The sequence below is a fragment of the Apostichopus japonicus genome, chromosome 2, assembly GCF_037975245.1.
Source record: "Apostichopus japonicus isolate 1M-3 chromosome 2, ASM3797524v1, whole genome shotgun sequence".
Lineage (NCBI taxonomy): Eukaryota > Metazoa > Echinodermata > Holothuroidea > Aspidochirotida > Stichopodidae > Apostichopus > Apostichopus japonicus.
The window spans coordinates 15,356,661-15,376,629 of record NC_092562.1 but is presented as its reverse complement, the minus strand read 5'-3'; the positions used below and the strand labels follow the sequence as shown (position 1 = coordinate 15,376,629).

Here is a 19,969-nt window from a genome sequence, read left to right as displayed (position 1 = left end):
TTTAATAGTGTTTAAATGTCAGGGAACAGCAGGAGATGTAGACAAAGCAATGTTTTGACATGTAAACAATTGTTAAGAAATGACATGTACTGTAGTAGTGCATGCTGATGATATTGATATCATGTTGAGAGATCAAATCAACTATGCAGGGGTGCCCACATGCGCATATATACATGTCTAGAGCACATTTAATGTGTGCTCTTGTGCACTTGATTGGTTAATTTCTGACAATCTCAATATAACCTACAATAACTGTAGTCTCAAGGTTTACTCAAAATAAAGATTACCATTAATAAAATAAACTTTCAACTATTATAAACTGAACATATTTTAGCTAGTACAGTAGTTCATGAGGTCCATTTTCCTTTCTGAAATTTGATACATTTTCCATAGAGTACTGTAGTTGTGTTAATCACATAGAAAAGATCTTTCTCCAAAAATCCCCCCTGACAAGATGAGTGACATTAATGAATTAATTGCATCGTTAGGGGATGATACATGAGAGTAATATTTAAAAAATGTAATCATGTTGAACAAAAAATAGGATCATCTGGAAAAGCTGATGTTAGCTGTTTTTTTTAAAGAAGCTTTTTGGGTTTTGGTATCAATGTGTTGCAATATTTTGAGTATAGTATAATTTACCTGTTAACAGATTGAAAGAGACCAAACCTTTAATGAAGATACTCAGCTCTTCTGATAATGTTCAATGAAACAGAACTTTAATTAACTTAGTTATTGTTAATATATGCATGCAACATTTCAATAACAACTTTTTACATGGACGGTGCAATTAATGGTGTGACGGGAGTGAACAATTGACGTTAATTGTTTCATCTATTAACTGATACTAATTTGCATGAACAGTTAGCAGAAAATGATCCAGATCTGACAACAGTCAAATGTAATTTATGTTAATTAAATCCAGACCTCCCAAATAGTAGAAGTTACCATTTCAGTAAAATATTATAGAATTTCAAGAGCCATTGTTAGGATTTCAGCAGTACAGTGACACTCTTGGTGGGAAGCATGAAATCACTTGTGGTCGATCTAGCATGTGTCAGCTGATTAAGAACAAGAACATGATTGGCCTGTTTATGATTATGACATACAAAAGGTCAAGGGTTATTGTTTGTAAAGAAATGTCAATAATTTAAAGAAAAAAATCTGTGGTTTGGATTTTTTCCCTATCAATTTTCATTGTTTTGCGTGAAATTTCTTTAAACCGAAAGAAATCTGTGAGATATTTTATCATTTCCGTGTACATGTGTCTGTTAGGCCCATTTTCCAGCTGGATACGCGGAAATTCTGTGTCACCTCAGAGGTACAGTAAGATCAAATCCCTTCATTAGACAAATAAAGTGCAGTCTCCGAGTGATGATTGTCAGGCGATCGTCTTAATTCGGTTTTCTTTGCAGGTCAAATGTTGCTTTTAAACTTTGAATCATGTTTGTTTACTGTTTACTGTATGTGAGATTACATCACCGGTTTGCGAAGCCTGTATTAATGTTGTCGTCGTTGATGCATATCTTTGGCTCGTATTTCTACAGCTATTCATAACACTGAAGCCTTTTCTAAGGCAGGAGGCCTATCCACGCTGATAAGGAACATACTCGATACACAGTTGTTACGCATCAACGAATCAGTGACTCTCACCGTCCTTCATCTTCTGAACCATCCCTCGACGAGAAGATTCATCCGATTCAAGGCTGACATAGAGGTGAGACAGAAATGGTCACATTTTCCCCATCGTGTAGTCCTCCCATAGACACCCTATCGACTCGTGCCGCTCGTAACGGTTGCATGATTGGATGTCAATATATTAGGCTCCCTTATTTGTCAAAATGGGAGCATCCACAGCTGCATAGCTCCATCTAAAGCCTCGGTGACTGTCGTCGGGGAGTATTTTGAGAAGATACCGATCCTAACATCCCCGTTTGTTGATGTATATTTGTCCTACAGTTCCTATATATTGCAAAAATATTTTCAAACTAGGCTAATTGCAACTCTGTGAAATGTGGAGTCCTCCCCCCCCCCTACTGCAGTAGAAAATTTTGAAAAGTGAAAGATTTACAGAGGGAGAATACAGACAAATAAATATCATGAGTGGTAATAGGATGGGTTAAATTTAAATTCAACAGAGAGAAAGTAACAAAGAAAATAGAGAATTTATTGACCTTCAGCATTTAATTGTTAAATTTCCCACAACAGCAGAGACAAGAAACCATGCATGCATCTGGTCATGATATGTACATTTGTTCATTGTTCTGACACAGATGTATTATACTATGACCTGACATAGCCAACTAGACTAATAAGCTGCACATCATACGGGGTAAACTCTAGCAGTAAATTCCAATAAATTTTCTTCCAGTTCCACTGAAGTATGTGTGATATATCTGACATCATAACCCTCTTTTTTGTGGCAGGGGAGGAGGGGGTAGGGTGGAGAGGATGGGGAGAGGGCAGGTGTACAACCCGGTGGTCAAAATCTTTTTCTTTCCTTAACTGCTCTTGTTTGATAACAATATATATTCCATAATTCTTAGTAATTCTAGTTTTAACCCAGTTTCATTGTAGCATAACCAATCAGGGACGTTCATTTGAATCAACTTCTTTTAAATTTGTAATGCTGCTATTTCAAGCTCTTAAATGGTCTAAAGTTGCCTGAATTGACCTGATATTTGCCTACATACAGTACATGGTAAGTCTTACTCCTCAACAAACAACCCACAAAAAACAAAAAAACAAAAAAAATGGGCTAGAATTTCTTAAACGATATTCTCCTGTTGGTTTTACTACTCAGGAGGGATTGATATGGACTCTTATGGTGTAGTACATGGCACCTTATCCTTCAGTATTTATGTTCCTGCATGATGTGAGGAAGGTGCACTAACCTTTAAGTGGGATAAACTGTAAAGGCCACATGAGAATTCAATCATGTTATAACAATCATCAGTCTACAGTCAAATCTTATACAAATGATTTGCCATATTCTGTCAACAGTCTTAACATGTATTTATCTCATTGCATGGATAATTTACTTCCAGCTCAGATATAAAGTTGATTACATTTCATCATGTCCATAATTTCATTGGACATTAAAAGAATCAATTCATGGATATGGAAAGCATTAAGAGCTTTACAGTAGGATATCCTTTAAGAAGAAGAGAAAAGTCTCAAGATTGAAGGGGAATGTCAAATATTTACCTGTCTCCTCACCACCTCAGCCCTGTCATTCTACTGTACCTAGAATGAACTGGTAACCTTTTGACACTGTGCGCCCTCTTTGTCTGTCCCCCCCCCCCTCCAATCAATGCCCTCCCTGCTCATTCTACCATCCACAGTGCTGAGACATTCGTTTTGAACTCAGATTTTTCTATCATTTCAATTCGTTCAGATATGGACTCTTCTGTTTTGGAAGTAGGAAATACTATCCAAAGTTTTGACATTTTTTGGGTATCACAAAGCAAAGTGCCCTACAAGGTGGGCTAATTGATGTACAAATCCAAAGATGTATGGCGACTTTGAGAAAGTCGGTATTTTCAGCATTTGATGATTAACAAAATATACATTAATAGTATTACATAAGGCTGTGCAAAATGTTAAATGTTTTGAAATTTACTCCCTAGAGTGTAAGGACCACACTCTGAACTCAACATTATTCTTTGGAAATACTTTTGATGTCATCTCATGCTTGGTTGCTTAGCATGAATTGCGAAGAGGGGAGGCACATGTACTGTTTAACATGGAATTAATAAGAATATTATGCATGATAGATTCCAAAGTTGATTAAATTTAGAGTAGACTTCTCGTCCATTTTGTACTTTCACTACTTTCTCTCTACATAATTCTTTGCTTTTCGCTATATATTTGTAAATAACAGTCTTAATTACCTTTCCCCCATCTGTCTGTGTCTACCTAACATGGAGTCATCTCCTATTTCCTCCCATTGTGACTTGTGGACTTACTGTAGTTTGAACTGGCCAGTGTATATGCCCATCACTATTAAATACTGTTGCTATATATTTATATATACAGTATATATATATATATATATATATATATATATATACAGTATATATATAAATATATATATACATATACACATATATATATATATATATATATTTATATATACACATGTATATATATGTTTGTGTATAAAACGGTCAACGAACCCTACCATCCCCCATGGAGTGTCATGGACTGAAGAACTTTCTCAGCTGTAAACACCATCAGAAGTGTAGCATAGCTTACAGTATAGTAAATATAATATACACAGAAGCTACTACTAGTGTACATAATTAAGATAAGTGATGAATGGACATGTCTGATCTGACATGATGATGACGATCTATTAGTTCTTGATGTGAATATTACAGTAGTTTAAATATCTACTGTATAGCCTACACATTTACACGTATCTCATCACCATGGAAACCTTCTATTTTGAAGTATTCCATCTTGCAGAGATTGTAAACATGCTTTAGAAAGTTTTAGTATCTCAATCTCGCATCAGTACTGTATTTGGATACCTAATCATTTTAATTTCTTCTTTTATAAATTGTTGCTGGAATGAAAGTTACCTATAAACAAGACACCGATAAGCTTCGAGGAAAGCTGGATAATTCTAAACACACTTGTGTGATTTTAGCTCCCACCCCTTCCCCCACTTTTTCAGACCAGTACTCATCAGAAAGTTTCAAAATGTCATACTTATTTCATCAATGTAAGACTTTTTCAGCTTCAAGGAGATCTCAATACACCTAAACATACAGTACTTGTTTTGTGATTTTACGAGTATTAATCAGGTAGTTTCCAAACGGCTGACTATTTCATCATTATATGCTCAATTCGACTACCTGTCGTCAAACTAGTAAACTCTGTTGCTGTGGGGTTTTAAAATTGGGTCGCACAAACAAAATGAACAAAGACAACATAAATAAAATAAATTGCTTTTAAAAGGAACTATTTATACTGTACATCCCCAGTTATTAAAAATTGAGTTGAAATATTTTCGTAGTCTCTGGCATTTAACAAGTGACTAGATTATAAATCACCTATGCCTGTCATTACGTTATTGTTTGCCACCAACAGGACATCCTGTGTTTCTGGGATTTTCAAACATCAATGATGATTCAGCTTCTCACAGTGTATGAGAACATGTTACTGTTGACTTGATATCGTGTGTTTTCTGTACGTTTTTAGTATGTACAGTAACTAGTGCAAGCTTACTGTAGCTGTGAGTCATTTCTCATTAAATATTAATTGGTTAGCGTCCAATTCGATCTGTGAAGCGAAACAGAACTTTGAAGGAACTTTTAACCTTCAATTTTAGGGAGTTAATTATAGTCCTACTTTGCTTTTACCCAGGAAGGAAATTATGTATAATTTACTAATAAGGCACGTTATTTTAAGATCGGGATAAAATATTTGGGTTTCAATTAATGATAATAATAGAGTTGATGCTATTTTTGGTTAGTTTTAGTTTCATTTTGTGGTACAATGCAGTTCATTTATCTGGAATGTGATTACAGTATTTCATAATTGGCAGAAAATGATAAAAAAAAAATTATGTCCTTCAGATACTGTACAGTATGTGGGTAAATATATGTTAGACAGAAATGAAATGGGGTTACAGTATGTTAAAATATGATAAAATATTTGGCTTCAATAATGATAATAATAGAGTTGAAGCTAATTTTTGGTAAGTTTTAGTTTCATTTTGTGGTACAATGCAGTTCATTTATCTGGAATGTGATTATTTCATAATTGGCAGAAAATGATAAAAAAAAAAAAATAATGTCCTTCAGATACTGTAATGTGGGTAAATATGTGTGAAGCAGGAATGAAATGGGGTTACAGTATGTTACTTATAAGTTAAAACATAGAACATACAGTGTGATATTAAAACTTTAACTTTGACAAGTTTTTAGCGAGAGGATTTGATGATGAAGGTATCAATACAAAATATAAAAACTTTTTCTAGAAATTTAATATTCTCAATTGTGTAGATGATATAGAAAAAAAAAAAAAAAAATAAGGATAATGATGGGTAGGAAATTTACGATTCTTAAAATGTTGAACAATTGTGATGATACTGATACTTCGGAATATGATACTGATAAATGGTAAAATTCAACAAATGTGATGCTGATAGCTCTGGAGATGATACTGGTAATTGGGTAAAATTCATCAGATATGAATAATTGCTAGAAGTTTTACAAGTTATGGAGGATTTACAATCTGCTATTAATATTTTTAAGATGATGAAGATGGTTGAATCAAGATGATAAGAATCTCCTAGTTTGGTTCTCCAAAGAAGGCAGTAAAATATGATTTAAGGATTGATCCTAGGTGGTCGTTTTAATATGTTTAGAAGCAATGAATTTACATGTGTTTGATATCATGATAACTCTAATGGTGATGAATAATCCAGAGACTACAAGTGTTGATGAATTGCAGAAGGGAGGGTTGACCTGGAACTTGAGGTCATTGGGGTCGCATTAATTAAAGTTGCAAAGTTTTGTGAAGTAGGGAGATTGGAGAGGTTGGGGGAGGGGGTGGGGGAGGTGGTCTAGTAGAGAGGAGAAAGGTAATGTCCTTTTTACTACAGCATTTACCTAAATCAGTAAGTTGAGATATTTCTGTGTGACTGATTACAATGACGATGTTTAATTTGATCAACAGAATGAAATTTCAATAATTAAGTTGTTTTCTCTATTAGTGCGAGTTTGATCCTCTGTCTTTTAGTATTTTATCAATGCTCTCGTATGTAAATTAATTAAAGTAACCAGTTGATTGTAAAGTTTGTTTTCCTCTCTGTCATTTGCAGCAAGTCATTGCACCGTACACAGACATTCATTACAGACATTCAGGAGAAGCAGATCAACAAAACAGGTGAGATGTCACTTAAAATCCTGAAATACTTCAAAAAAATGGAATAATTTAATTATCAAACAAATATTGAATGGCATTTTCAATCTGTTTTATTGTAAATTGTAATACAATTTCACAATTTCTTTCATATAATACTGTAGTGTTGTACTTAGTGTATATATATACATGTTTTGTGTTTCTATGCAAAAGCGCCTTCAGTCTTTACACTCATTGTCCGTAGCTGTAGGTACTGCTAAAATTGTAGTAAAGTGAATTTGAGGTAGAATGTTTTAAGTAATTGCTCTCATTGTCTGTTGCTGTAAATATTGCAAAAATTGTAGTAAAGTAAATTTTTGGTAGAATGTTTTAAGTAATTGCTCTCTTTGTCCGTAGCTGTAAGTATTGCAAACATTTTTGTAACTTAGCAAAATTGTGGTAGTATGTTTTAAGTAATTGCTTTATTTTGTATTAAAGCAAACACACTACTCCCTCCACTTGTTTTCTTTCATCAGCGGCACCGAAGATCGGGAATCCTGGTATCGTGCCAGCCGCATAGCTGTGGTCACTCTCTTGAGGTCCTGGCCTGGTGAGTAAACCCAATGGCTGGTGTTCTGTAATCAAAAGCATTGTGGTTAGGGGGTGGGGTGGTTGGGGGGGTTGGGGGATATCCTTAAACATATCAACTTTGAATCAATGGCATAGTCAGGAGGGCACAGGAAGAGGGATCAGGTGATCCTCCACGGTGTACTTTGGTTGGGTCGATATTCGTGGGCATGGGACTGTGTTGGGGGGGTGGGAGATATGGGATTCAAAGCTAACATGAGCTTGTGGTGGTTTCTGTGACATGGTGCAAACAAGTCAACTGTTGGTACATAAGAAGAAGCTCATTTGGTGATTAGTTGTAAGTTATTCTTTTTTCCATTTCACTGAGCTCAGTTTCAGAGAAGAAAAAAACTGTAAAACTACCTTCAGAAAATTCTGGTAGTCATATGATGGAAACTTGATGGGGAGCTGATAGAATATGAAGGCTACCATAATGTTGCGATCCTCATGTTTGTAGCTAAAACTTTTGTAAATATCTGTCTTCCCCTTGAATTCAAATGAAAAATTTGAATGTGTTCACTGCTTCATCAAGTATCCGAGAAATATATGGTTTCTTTATGCCAAGGGCTATTAAAGTTTACTTGAGGTTGTGAACCTGCAGGCAAAAGCTTACACTTTCAGCAACCCTTTCCAAGCTAAAATTCATTCACTAAGACAAACATTTCAATATTAGCATCCGACATAATTGTTTTTTGTGATTTCTCTCCAATGCAGTATTTCCTTTCTGAATTGAAGAACTTTATTGTCGTGTGTCTCTAAGTCACTAATTACCCAAACCCCATCAGACTTTATTCTCAAAGGTTATTTTTGCAATAAATAGTCTTGTTATATCCTGTGCTGTCTTTTATGTTTTTCAAATTCCTAACTTTTGTCAGCATCAGAATAAAAAGATCATTAGTGTTGCCACTAAATATGTTAGAAGGATAGAATATTGGTCACCCTGTGATCAGAATTTGATTGACACCATCAAGGCATTTCTTCGAAAATACTGACATTCATTTTGTGTCTATTTGGATTTTCCCCAAGGCCTTGGAATCATTTTGAAACTGTGAACCTGTAGGCAAAAGCTAAAATTAATTAGCAACCTTTCCAGGCTAAACTTCATTCACTTAAACAAAATAAATCAATATTAACATTCGACATATTTTTGTCTGTGACAAATGGTCTCGCAGGTATCATAGCACTTTTCCATATAGCTTCATATGGCCAGTGGGTAATAGAGGACCACCAGCTCTCCAGCATGAACCCCATGTAGAACATCTGTAATTCATGTCAACTCAAGTAATAAGGTGAAATAAAATCATAATCTTGAACTGACCAAGACTATTTCCTCAAATAATGCAAAACCACAGTCCATGAAATTAAATATATACTTTATAAGTTTCTTTACAAGTGCCACGCAGTCATTTTTTCTCCGTTGTACATATGTGGTATGAACGTTGCAAAGGGATACCCTTCAAGCATAACACGCGAAGCCTTTCTCTCATTTCTCTGTCCTTAATCTTATGAGGATGCAGACAAATTGAAGGTTCTTATGGGTGATGATATGGCCGTCAGTCGTTTGCGTGTCTGTGTATATGTTTTCTTACAGTAGATACGTGTTGTTTGCTAATAACAGATCAGTTGTGCAGTGTTTCCTCTTGGGTCGCTAAATTTAGAAACGTGTCGTATCCCACGGTAATGGGTATATTCCTTTAATAGTCGCAGGAAGTTATCAATCCAAACAACAGTATTGGCTTACTTGTCACTTCCCTGGTTGACAAATTTGAAGGTTGAAGTAATCCGTGTGATCACAATTCCCTTTGCTCTCGCATTAGGGGAGGGATTAGCCGTATAGTATACTCTTGCGTGTTTTGATACTGTACGGCACAATAATCGATCAATAAAGCACCAAATTTTTAAAGCCAAGGTGTTTCCGAGGTACAGATGAGAAAGGATCTATTTTATAAACCTCTTAATTCTTTTTAAAGGATTCAAAATAATGCAGGAACAGGATCACAGACAGGTCATGACAAGAACGGTGAATAAGTTCAGTTTAAATCAATTTAGTGGAAACTTCAGAGGCAGTTTGGTATCATTAAAATATTGTGCTCTGACTATTGAATGATATTGCAGGTAAATTGATGGATTACAAGTTTGAATAGTGGCTGATAAAATTGGAATACCCACCACTCCCTCCACCCCTCCTCCCTTTTACTTTCATAATTCTAACTTTTACCTTGGTGGTAGTTATAGAATCCAGACTTTATAGTTGAAGAAAGCAATGTGGATGTCCATTCCCCATCAAGGGCTTGGATAACTTTTGATGGCACCATCCTTAGTTGAAATCAGCAAAGTTTACTGTTTTATGTGTAAAGTAAAAAGTGGACTGTGTAAGGACTTGTTCACGTTTGAGAATGCAGGAGTTGGGGTGGGGAAGGGGGGGACATGTCCACATTTGAGAAGGGGTGGTGGGTCAACATCGCAGGAAGGAGCATTAATTGGGGGTTGGGGGAGGGAGCAGTATATTGTTCTCTCACAGGGGTGTAATAAGTTTATCCCGGACATGTCCACATTTGAGAAGGGGGTGGTGGGTCAACGTCGAAGGAAAGATCATTAGTACGATGATTGTTTAAAGTCACTCAGCTAGTACCATGGTGCACCTCACCTTAAAACATTGATACGTGAATGGAGATCTCAGGTCAAATGATCCCCCAGAGCATTCATGCTACAATCTCAATCGCCGTAGCGATATCAGATCCCCCGTGTGTTCTCAAAATTGAACAAGGCTTAATTGATATCGGCCTTCGATTCGCTGTCAAGGTACTTGTTAGGTCAGACTGTCAAGTAAACTTTACAGATGTACTTTACATTAATACTCTACGTGCAGACACGGCAGTTAAAAGAGGAAATATTTACAGAACTCTCATGGTAATGCATCGGAAGTGAAGGTTATTGTCAGAGAATGCACTCAAGAACATGTTAAAGTTTGTTGCAAACTTCCTATAAAACATGAAAATGGTTTTATATTGAAGTCTGTTTTGGTTTGTGTTGTTTGTGTACTTTGATAAAAAACAAAAATTTAATCAGTAGAGAAGGCTGTTTGTTCATCAATATGTTGCAAAAGGCACCACCCAGCTTATCAACATGATAGTAAGGGAAGGGTTTATCTGTACTACAGCAAAAAAAAGAGAGAAAGTGACAAAAACACAAAAAAGTGATCTCCTGCTTCTTCAAAGTTGATACTTTCTTTCATTTCAGTTCTTGAAAGCCATTTTCCTGCTGTTAGTGGTTAACGTTTTGTCATCTATTGTGAGGCACAAGGTCACTCTGTTAGTGCTGTACATTAATCTAAGAGAGACACCGAGGTTTACAAGACCTTTGACCTTAGTATTGATGATATAAAACACTTTGTTCATCTTTGTGATTTTTTTAGATTGACTCAAAAGGAATAAACAAACTTGATACTTACACCCTTGCTGCTTGCTATATTACTCAAAATATCGATTTTTACAGCGGCCCCGGTTTGCCCTTGCAGCTTAATTCTCCCGTCATCAGATACGCTTGAAACAAGAACCTCTGTACTTTAATAATAATGCAACAACAAAAATGAATAAAATGTGTAAAAAAATCATGAGGATGAACTGTTGACTTTTATAAAGATAAAACTCAACACTTTATCCTAGACATACCACACTTTCATAGCAGATTTACCTAGCCTACATTTTCATACAAGAATGTGGGTTTAAGCAATTAGAGTTATTTGAACTGTGTAGATTGGCTAGTGACACTTTGTTTGACCAAGAGAAAGACTGAACAGAGTGACTTTAATAAGAGTATTTCTCAATGACTTTCATTGAAATCTGATGAAAACTGGAAGATTGTTACAAAAGTTAACCAGTTACCGGAGTGTGATGGTTGAAGCAAACAAAGTTGGTTTTTTCTGTGCCTAAATGCACACCTGAAATGTTTACAAACACTCCTCACATTTACCTGTCTTCAACATATTAATTGCATTTATACATCAATAAGCTGACCCACTTTATTTGGTAGTCATATGACCAGTTCTCTGTGACCTCACATCCCCACACGAAGTGCTTTGGATGTATTGCGTGTGTTTAGTACCAGACCTTCTTTCATCTCTTCGTAATGAAGCTCAGTAACATTGTACAGCACTTAATACTAAACTGCCATAAATTGGTTCCTCTTTATATTTCCATTACAGGCATGATACGATTATGCAGTGCAGAATCAAGTGGTTTACAATCTCTGATGCAAATATTATGCGTTCCACAAGAAGAAAACAGGGTAAGATATCTTGACCTCTGACCCTATATAGTATGAACATTTTTTAATTTTGTATTTCACTCATCTTTATATATTAGCAGTGATCATCAATTCCCTGTCTTCGCATTACATTTGCACTCTTCACTGGTGTACTGCACCATTAATCCTTGGTACTTTTGTTTAATACCAATCTCCCACCCTCCCCCCCCCAAAAAAAATACAAGTTTTCATGCAAATCCGACAAACCGCCAATTCTCTTGAATTTCTGCCGCAGTTGGATTGGTACGAATGAAATCTAATTTGATTGGTGATATAGATGAAATCTGTTGCAGTGAAGAACCTTGTTTGAGAGAATAAATTTATATTTACCAACCATATTAGGACTCACATTCCACCTTTTCATATGTCAAAAACATGGCCCCCAAAAGTAAATAAAAATTGCCCTCTGAGGTAGCACAAAAGACAAGTGATTTGTTCAAAGTGGATGGTGCTGTTTGACCTCAGTTTTAAAGTTGAGACTTTTTGAGCAGCCTTCTTTACCTGTCAGAACAACCTAGCTTAGAATTTCAGTTCCTGGGAAGGACGACCCACAGTTTCTTATAAGCATCGGTCGTACTTTTCTTGAATTAAAAACATCGGCTACATCTTCATGAAAATTTGATGAGTCGTTGGAATGAAAAAAAAATAAAACATTGAAGTGCAAATACTGCAACTGTTTTGAAGCTCGATATAAAAGCGGTTGTGATATACGAGTCAGTTTTCAAAGAACTTTGTGAAATAACTTGTGATTGCCCTCGGTGGTTAGTATTTTGAGCTGTCTGTCAATAATCCTGTGATGTCAATATAAAGGTGTCACAGGGAGGGCAGATTGCTAAAGTATGTTTACATAACACGCCAAAATATGTCAACATCGAAATTCCCTAACGGCACCTGGCAGATTTCGTCAAAGTTGTTTTGTGAATGTTTTCCTCCTTTCGTTTGTCACCACGGACACTTGCCAGACCCATTGTTCTATGGTTCCGTCTTTTGTCATGCTTAATTTTCTATGTATCGTCCATATAAACCATCGAAGTAGGGCGTTATGTACGTAGGACGTGTAAAGTTAAAAGTTCAAAGAACAATAGCTGAGGTGATTGTTAGTTAGATCTTTAGCATTAGACTAGTCAACATAGTTAACCTGAATGATGGGGTGAGTCCTGTTTGGAGGGGGGTGGGAGGGGGGGGGTAAATGCCATTGGGGGTACTTGAAGGAATGAGAAATGAGGTCACTCTAATCAGGTGATATTAATGTTGTTTTTCTTTCTCTCTCTCTGTAGAGATATTTGTTGGAAGTGTTGTACGAGGCCTTTTATCTCACTATACCCAAATGGACTGATGACTTTGATATTGCTATAGAGAGCATTGGTGAGTGGATTGCAAATTAAACATGTATTGATGAAGTTAATTATTGATAGATATCTATTGATAGTTACCTATTATTGATGATGTCATAGTCTAAATGCAAAGACGCTTCTTTCTTTCTTTGAGTTTGTTTAAGTTGTAACTAACATTTTCACACAGGATTACATATCAATGTACCTACACTCACTCACAACAGAGAAACCCAAAAAATCCACAAAATAAATTTTTTATCACATTGCTGTAAATGCAACAGATGCGAGTCCATAAATATGGGAATTAGTTGCCGAAGTAGGAATTCAAACCTGTTCTGCTTCATTACAATATGCCTATACACCACCAATTATCAGCAGTGCAGTGCATAGCTGGAACACATTTAGATCTCCTCATCTGGTGACAAGAAATAATAGCTTCTAATAATCTGAAAGTTTAGGCATCTCTGTAGCATTTTCATATTAGTGTGGGGAGTTATTTATAACTTTTGCCAAACACTACTAGCATTAATGTCTTTTCAGGTTTCGTTTTTTGTTGTTGAATCTGCTAGCATTGTTTTTAGCCACAGAACGATCCCGATTCTAACTTTTACTGGTGCTGCTTAGTTATTTCTCTGGACAGAGGTGTCGTTGAGCCGGAATATTTTTCGAGCCCTGGCGAAGTGATTCGATCACCTAGCCTACTGATGTCCAATGCAATAACTAATAACTATTTGCGCCGCTCCATACCACACATTTCAATACAGTCGTCATATTTAACCAAGAAGCTGTATAGCTGCATATAGTCATGGTACAGTGAGGCTCAGAGCTACCCACCATGTATGAATGTGCTGAATCATAGGATTGTATATCCAAGGGTATTTCATTCCTTTACGATCATTACAGTGTCTTCCAAATTGTTGATAAACCAGGAAGCACAATCTGCGAAATCTGCAAAGCTTTCTCTGTTTTCTTTAGAAGTTTCAGAGAAAGTGTAAATAATAAAAATTGATGATGCAAACTTTTTACAACTAACCAGGAAAGAAAGTGACACACCATTGATGTTATTTCTTCAATTTGTATTCATAGATACGCATGACTCACAGTTGTGTACTCTAGGTGAAGGTTTCGTAGTGGAGGAAGCCCTGACGGTATTGCCGCACCGAGCTATAACAAGAACTAATCTCAAGGAGAATCATCTTGCCCTCTTGTTGTTGGCGTTTATAAATGCTGGTCTCTTAGAGGTAACGTCAGAAAGATTCTCCCTGTCCTCCCTCACCCCCACCCCTCCCCCCTTTCACCCTATCTCTCCTTATCAATTATGTAAATTACTTTCCGAATAAGAAGATAATAGGAATATTAAAGGGGTTGTTGATGCATGAGTTTGTGATGAATGGGTCATTAGTCAATAGACGGTTCGTACAACACCTCTGTTTAATGACATGATATGCCAAAGACAAACATCTACTGTACTGTCTCTCATGATAATTAATTTCTCAATTTTCCCTCTTTTGGGTATTTTCACCAAGCAGTTTATATTCCTTTAATATGACAAACTTGAGAGTACCTAATCTAAGAAGTAAATGTCTTGATTATAACAGTTGGGAGTATTATTTATATATATTTTTGCTTCTTACCCTTTCCTCCATAGAGCCTTGTTGAGGTGATAACATCTGGTACAGAACACCTGTCTATAATGGGTACAGTATTCCTAGGAGAGCTCCTTCATATGGTTAGTAAAAAGATATTTTAGAGCAGTGTTGCATTTGATTTTGGAACTTTATAGCTCTAAGAAAATGTGGTGGCAACTTATTATGTCAAGAAATCTGGATTTTCTTTACAAAACACTTAGGGAAGCCTCGCAAATTAACCGGCGATGATCGAAGGCCCAGCCAGCAGCACACCACTGCTCATTATGCAGCCTGCATATCGCTCACGCTTGAGTGCACACACCCACGGTAACTCTGTGAAAGTAATGAGCATTGAGCTCCCAACACAGAAGCGCTGCTATTGTTTGTAAACAAAAGCGGTACTTGCCTTTTCCTGGTCTGTGGTTTTTACGTAACAATGGCACTCTGACCACAGTAGGAGATTTATTTCAAGAACGAGTTGAAATCTTCATGAACTATTTTCGTATTGAATGTTTCAAAATACTTTAGACTTCTTTTCCTGTACAAAGTATTTTCATTCACTAACACTGATCCATCTCTCTTTTCTCTACTCGAACAGTAAGTTGGTACACCTTTCAAATTTTACGAAAGATCGAGCAAAATACTTTCGAAAAATTCACGCGAAACTGGCATAACATGCTAAATGCAACAAATGTCATGTAAACAAGGCTCTAGTACACCCATTTATGAATAAACCATACGACCACATCTGCTGTTAAGCGAGGGAAAAAGAAAGTATTTTCTAGAATTTCCACACAAAAAAAAGAAAAAATAATTATCCTACCATAGGTAAGAGTATAGTACATAGCCTAACCACTTCGTCGGTTACGGATCTCAAGTAACAACAAAAACACAACTAATTGTATTTTGCGAAGTTGACGTTTTCTACAAGGACATGGAAACAATAATGAGCATAGAGAAATTACCAATTGTGTACGAACAGTAAGTTGGTACACCTTTCAAATTTTACGAAAGATCGAGTAAAATACTATCGAAAAATTCACGCGAAACTGGCATATCGTGCTAAATGCAACAAATGTCATGTAAACAAGGCTCTAGTACACCCATTTATGAATAAACCATACGACCACATCTGCTGTTAAGCGGGGGAAAAAGAAAGTATTTTCTAGAATTTCCACACAAAAAAAGGAAAAATAATTATCCTACCATAGTTAAAAGTATAGTACATATCCTAACCACTTCGTCGGTTACGGATCTCACGTAACAACAAAAACACAACTTATTGTATTTTGCGAAGTTGACGTTTTCTACAAGGACATGGAAAAAATATTGAGCATTTAGTTAATCATGCCAAGTGGCCTAAAACATGGGATTGCAAGGTTTACTTTGATAAAGATGGCCATACTGTAGCTATTGGGGCCTTGATATCGTGCTATGTACGTATGGTATAGACTGTGCCTCATGTATCATGGGGAACAGATTGTTTTGTTCATGCGGATGAGTCGGTTAGCTTGAGGTGTGTTTTATATACATCCATGGTTTTACTTTGTTACGGGGATATAAATTTTCTTGAACGTCTAAGATAATATTTCGCATAACTTTACCGATCCTTTACTGACTGACCTAATTAATTCTAGAGTGGAGTCAAAATAGTTTACTCCATGAAAAGTTTTTTGGAAACGTGCCAAAAATGTTAACAAACAGGTGTTAGACAGGGGGGTTGTTTGGCATAATATAGCTACTCTAACTTGTCTCTAACAGCAGACTGTTATTTTTGCCTGGCTCTGATGAAATACTACTATCTCAAGTAACGTTGGCAAGTTGCCAAGAAATAAATGTCACGCAATGTGATACAAAAAGTCATATTACCCATTCATGAAGGCTTCAAACGCAAGTTTTCAAACATTGGTTCAGTGTATAGTACAATTACAACTAGTCATACCGTTGTAGTCTAAACCGAATTTATGCTTTATGCTAAACGATCTGAAAAAACGTAATTTCTCAAATTAAATTAAAATTATATCATTCGTGACTTCGTTACAACTAAAGCCAAGTAAGTCTACTATGAATAAGAATTATTCGGTTTCTTTATTAGCCATTCCATTTCGTAAAGCGCCATGCAATTTAACAATTTTTCTTGCACAAGTCGCGAACTGTTCAGGTTTTTTAAAACCCGAAAGCAGCTGCGCAACGTGAAAGTAAGATCACGCACATGTCTTAGCCTACTGTCTGACTGCATGACTCACGTGGAGGTGATTCTGCATATAGATACGTACGAGAGTTTTAATGGTTAGGCTATATATTTACTGTCATTTCAATAAACTGTTTATAGTACGAGCAGTTACAGTAGCCTATATGTAGTAGCTTTATAGATAAACAATTCTCCAACCTGCAGAGAAAATTCGAAAACCCTTTTGTGTACATCCTGGACCAAAGTGACCAGTTCATTGTCTGGTCTTCTTTTGTGCATAAGAGGCTTAATTTGTGGTCTCATGGTCAATTGCATACAACTGTCCACTGACTCTTGGAAGGCAGGAAATGTGTGCGTTCAAGCATGACTCATTACCAGCTGGTTGCTGTGCTCATTACACTGGATAGCAACGGCTGGGCCTTCGATCATCGCCGGTTAAATTTGCGAGCCTTCCCTTAGCTAGCATAGTCATAAAATTCAGTGCTTTAGTACTTATTGTCTTGAAGTTATTCCATTAACAACTTGATCCCGTAAGAAATGCTTAAGTTCATGCAGCCCATTTCACTCGAATGGAATGCTTGAAAACATGGAATCTACATCTTGCCTCTTTAAATACATGTTACTATTTTCTTTTTTACAGTTGTTTCTCAAGTCTCCAATATGTACATTTCTACTTCTTTCTTTTTTTTTGTTTTTTTTAACTTATAAAGTGCATCATAAATGCCTTCATGTGAGTCTCCATTTCAAGTTATTATGTAGAATTTAACTTAATCATTTCACAAAGAAGACTCTCAAAGTTGTCAGAACAAAACATAAGCTTTCTGTAAATCCAGCTCAGTGGCAGAAATGGAAAAGAGGTTGCCTATTAAAGGTGGATTAATCCCTAAACTCACACTGTATATACATCTTTTTGAAATAATTGTGAATGAAATTCTCAACGGAACTAGGTCAAACTTGAACACACTGATGGAACAGACGCTAATTTGTTTCATTATTTTAGTTGACTCTTTAACAAAAGGTTAATGCTTACATTTCATAATTTAACATTTTTTATAATTTTTAATATGTCAATATTTTCAATATATGGTTTTACAGTGTGATCGCATGTTACCAGTGGAATGTGAACTTCATCACCACACCCTCCCGACCCTCATGGCCCTAGCTGCCTCACTTGATGCTTCTATCCTACAGAGAATGTGAGTAACTAACTCTTAAAAAAGGAGGGGGGTCAAGGGTGTTTTTTAAGGTACTGTGTTAAAAGTTGAATGCTGAGGGGCTGCAGCCTCACTGCAGCCAGGCTGCATAGGACATAATAATCTTTTTTTGGGGGGGGGGGGCATGGTTTCACCATAAAAATACAATCAATATTTTGTAAATTTCAGCAGCTGGTTTGATTCCTCATGAAAAGAATCTTTCAAATTTGTTTTCTTCAAAACTTGGGCATGCTAAATGGTTATAAAGCTTTCTCAAATCCCATGAAGTAATCCATTGTGAGGTCACTATTATAAAGCTTACTGTAGTCCAGGAATCATAACTTTTAGCCAAAAAGTCAGGCCTCATGTAAGATTAACATTTAACATGGATCTTATAGAGTCACAAAATTGGAAAAACTTGGAAAAAGGAACCTGGAGTAAAACTAAAAGCCTCTGTAACCATCTATCAATTATTTACTCACCAGACGAGCCACACAAGCGGTGACGAACCTCTGTCGTTTCCACGAGCTCAAGAAACGCGGCCCGATTCCATGTAGCCTCTTCTTGGACCAGATCCTGTGCAATTCTCCTGGCTACATGGGACAGAGGAATGAAAAGATCAACTCCAATAAACCCATGCCTCTCACTGTGAGTAAATCTGCTTCAACTAAATAATAAGGTCCATCTGAGGCTAAAACGATGCATGTATTGCTTTGTAGGCAGAGTGTAAAAATATTAAACAGATGCTATGCAGCAAAGGCATGGAGTTAATAGTACTGAGAGGACTTTATGGTGAAATGGTTTATTAAGCAATGGACTTGTAATCTCAGGGTTTTGCAGCATAAAAGTTCTGGACAGATCATTACCGGGTCCGCTGAGCAAGGCAGTTTATTTTACTTGCCTCTCTTTACCCAGGTGTACAAATGGAGAACTGCGACGTAACTTGTAAATATAGTAGGGTTGTGGCTGCACCCTAGGGGCTGTTCCCTGCATAGATATGGTACACTGTTGTGCCCTAGTAGGGACCGTTTGAAAGGTACACAATTGGGTGTGTGGGTGCGACATGTTACCAGTGACTATGGTATAACTGTTATAAATGTGGTTGTCTTGGTACAAGACTGAAAACCTTTTACATTTTGAATTTGACTTGAATGTGATGATACTGTATTCGACAAGAAGAAGAAATTTTTGGAAAGTTTTGGGCAAATTTGTATGGATTGTAGATTTTATTTTTTGTATTATATTGTAGGGATCTGTGAGAATTAGATTTCAACAGGACATCTTTCTGTGTTATCCTCAGAGAATGTCCTTGAAAGCGTTAACATGTCAGAAACTGATGGATAAATTATTGTACATATTTACATGTGAACTTGACATATCAATAGCAGCTGATTACTTTACCAATACCCCACTAATCACTAGATTTTTTACATAACTATGGTTATGTTCGGTGCGAATATTTTGGAGTGTTATGTCTTGGCCCAAACACCAAAGAAGCTTTCATGCTTCAACATTATCCTTGATGGAAGTATATTTAGTTTGTAATCCTTCTAACTTTACATCTGTTTCAGTCGTTCCTGTTACAATCTTGGTTGGATTAAAGAAACAGATTATGATATCAGGGTTCCTTTTCTTACACTTAATATTGGGTCATGGTGTACCACCAGATGTTTTTATGTTTGGTCTTTTTTCTTTTTTTCACCTTTTGATTTTAGGACATGGATGAAAGTAACGTGCAAGCAGCATTAAAGGATACGCTTGTCTTATCAGGGAAAGAATTCAAAGAGTGGAAGTGGGATCTGATTGGTTCACTTATTAAGGTAACATTTACATGTT

The 19,969-nt window shown here is 36.3% G+C and overlaps 1 protein-coding gene across 2 annotated transcripts in view; it reads left to right on the top strand.

Moving 5' to 3' along the window:
- The window catches only part of LOC139979519 (rapamycin-insensitive companion of mTOR-like), a 65,285-nt gene that overhangs the window by 26,221 nt on the left and 19,095 nt on the right, over positions 1-19,969 (top strand). For both annotated transcript variants that reach the window (XM_071990423.1, XM_071990419.1), the window contains exons 7-16: positions 1,548-1,717; positions 6,836-6,900; positions 7,392-7,465; positions 11,687-11,769; positions 13,065-13,152; positions 14,208-14,362; positions 14,770-14,850; positions 18,036-18,136; positions 18,619-18,781; positions 19,849-19,953. In XM_071990423.1, coding sequence (XP_071846524.1) covers positions 1,548-1,717; positions 6,836-6,900; positions 7,392-7,465; positions 11,687-11,769; positions 13,065-13,152; positions 14,208-14,362; positions 14,770-14,850; positions 18,036-18,136; positions 18,619-18,781; positions 19,849-19,953 — 1,085 coding nt within the window. The remainder of the gene's footprint in view (positions 1-1,547; positions 1,718-6,835; positions 6,901-7,391; positions 7,466-11,686; positions 11,770-13,064; positions 13,153-14,207; positions 14,363-14,769; positions 14,851-18,035; positions 18,137-18,618; positions 18,782-19,848; positions 19,954-19,969) is intronic.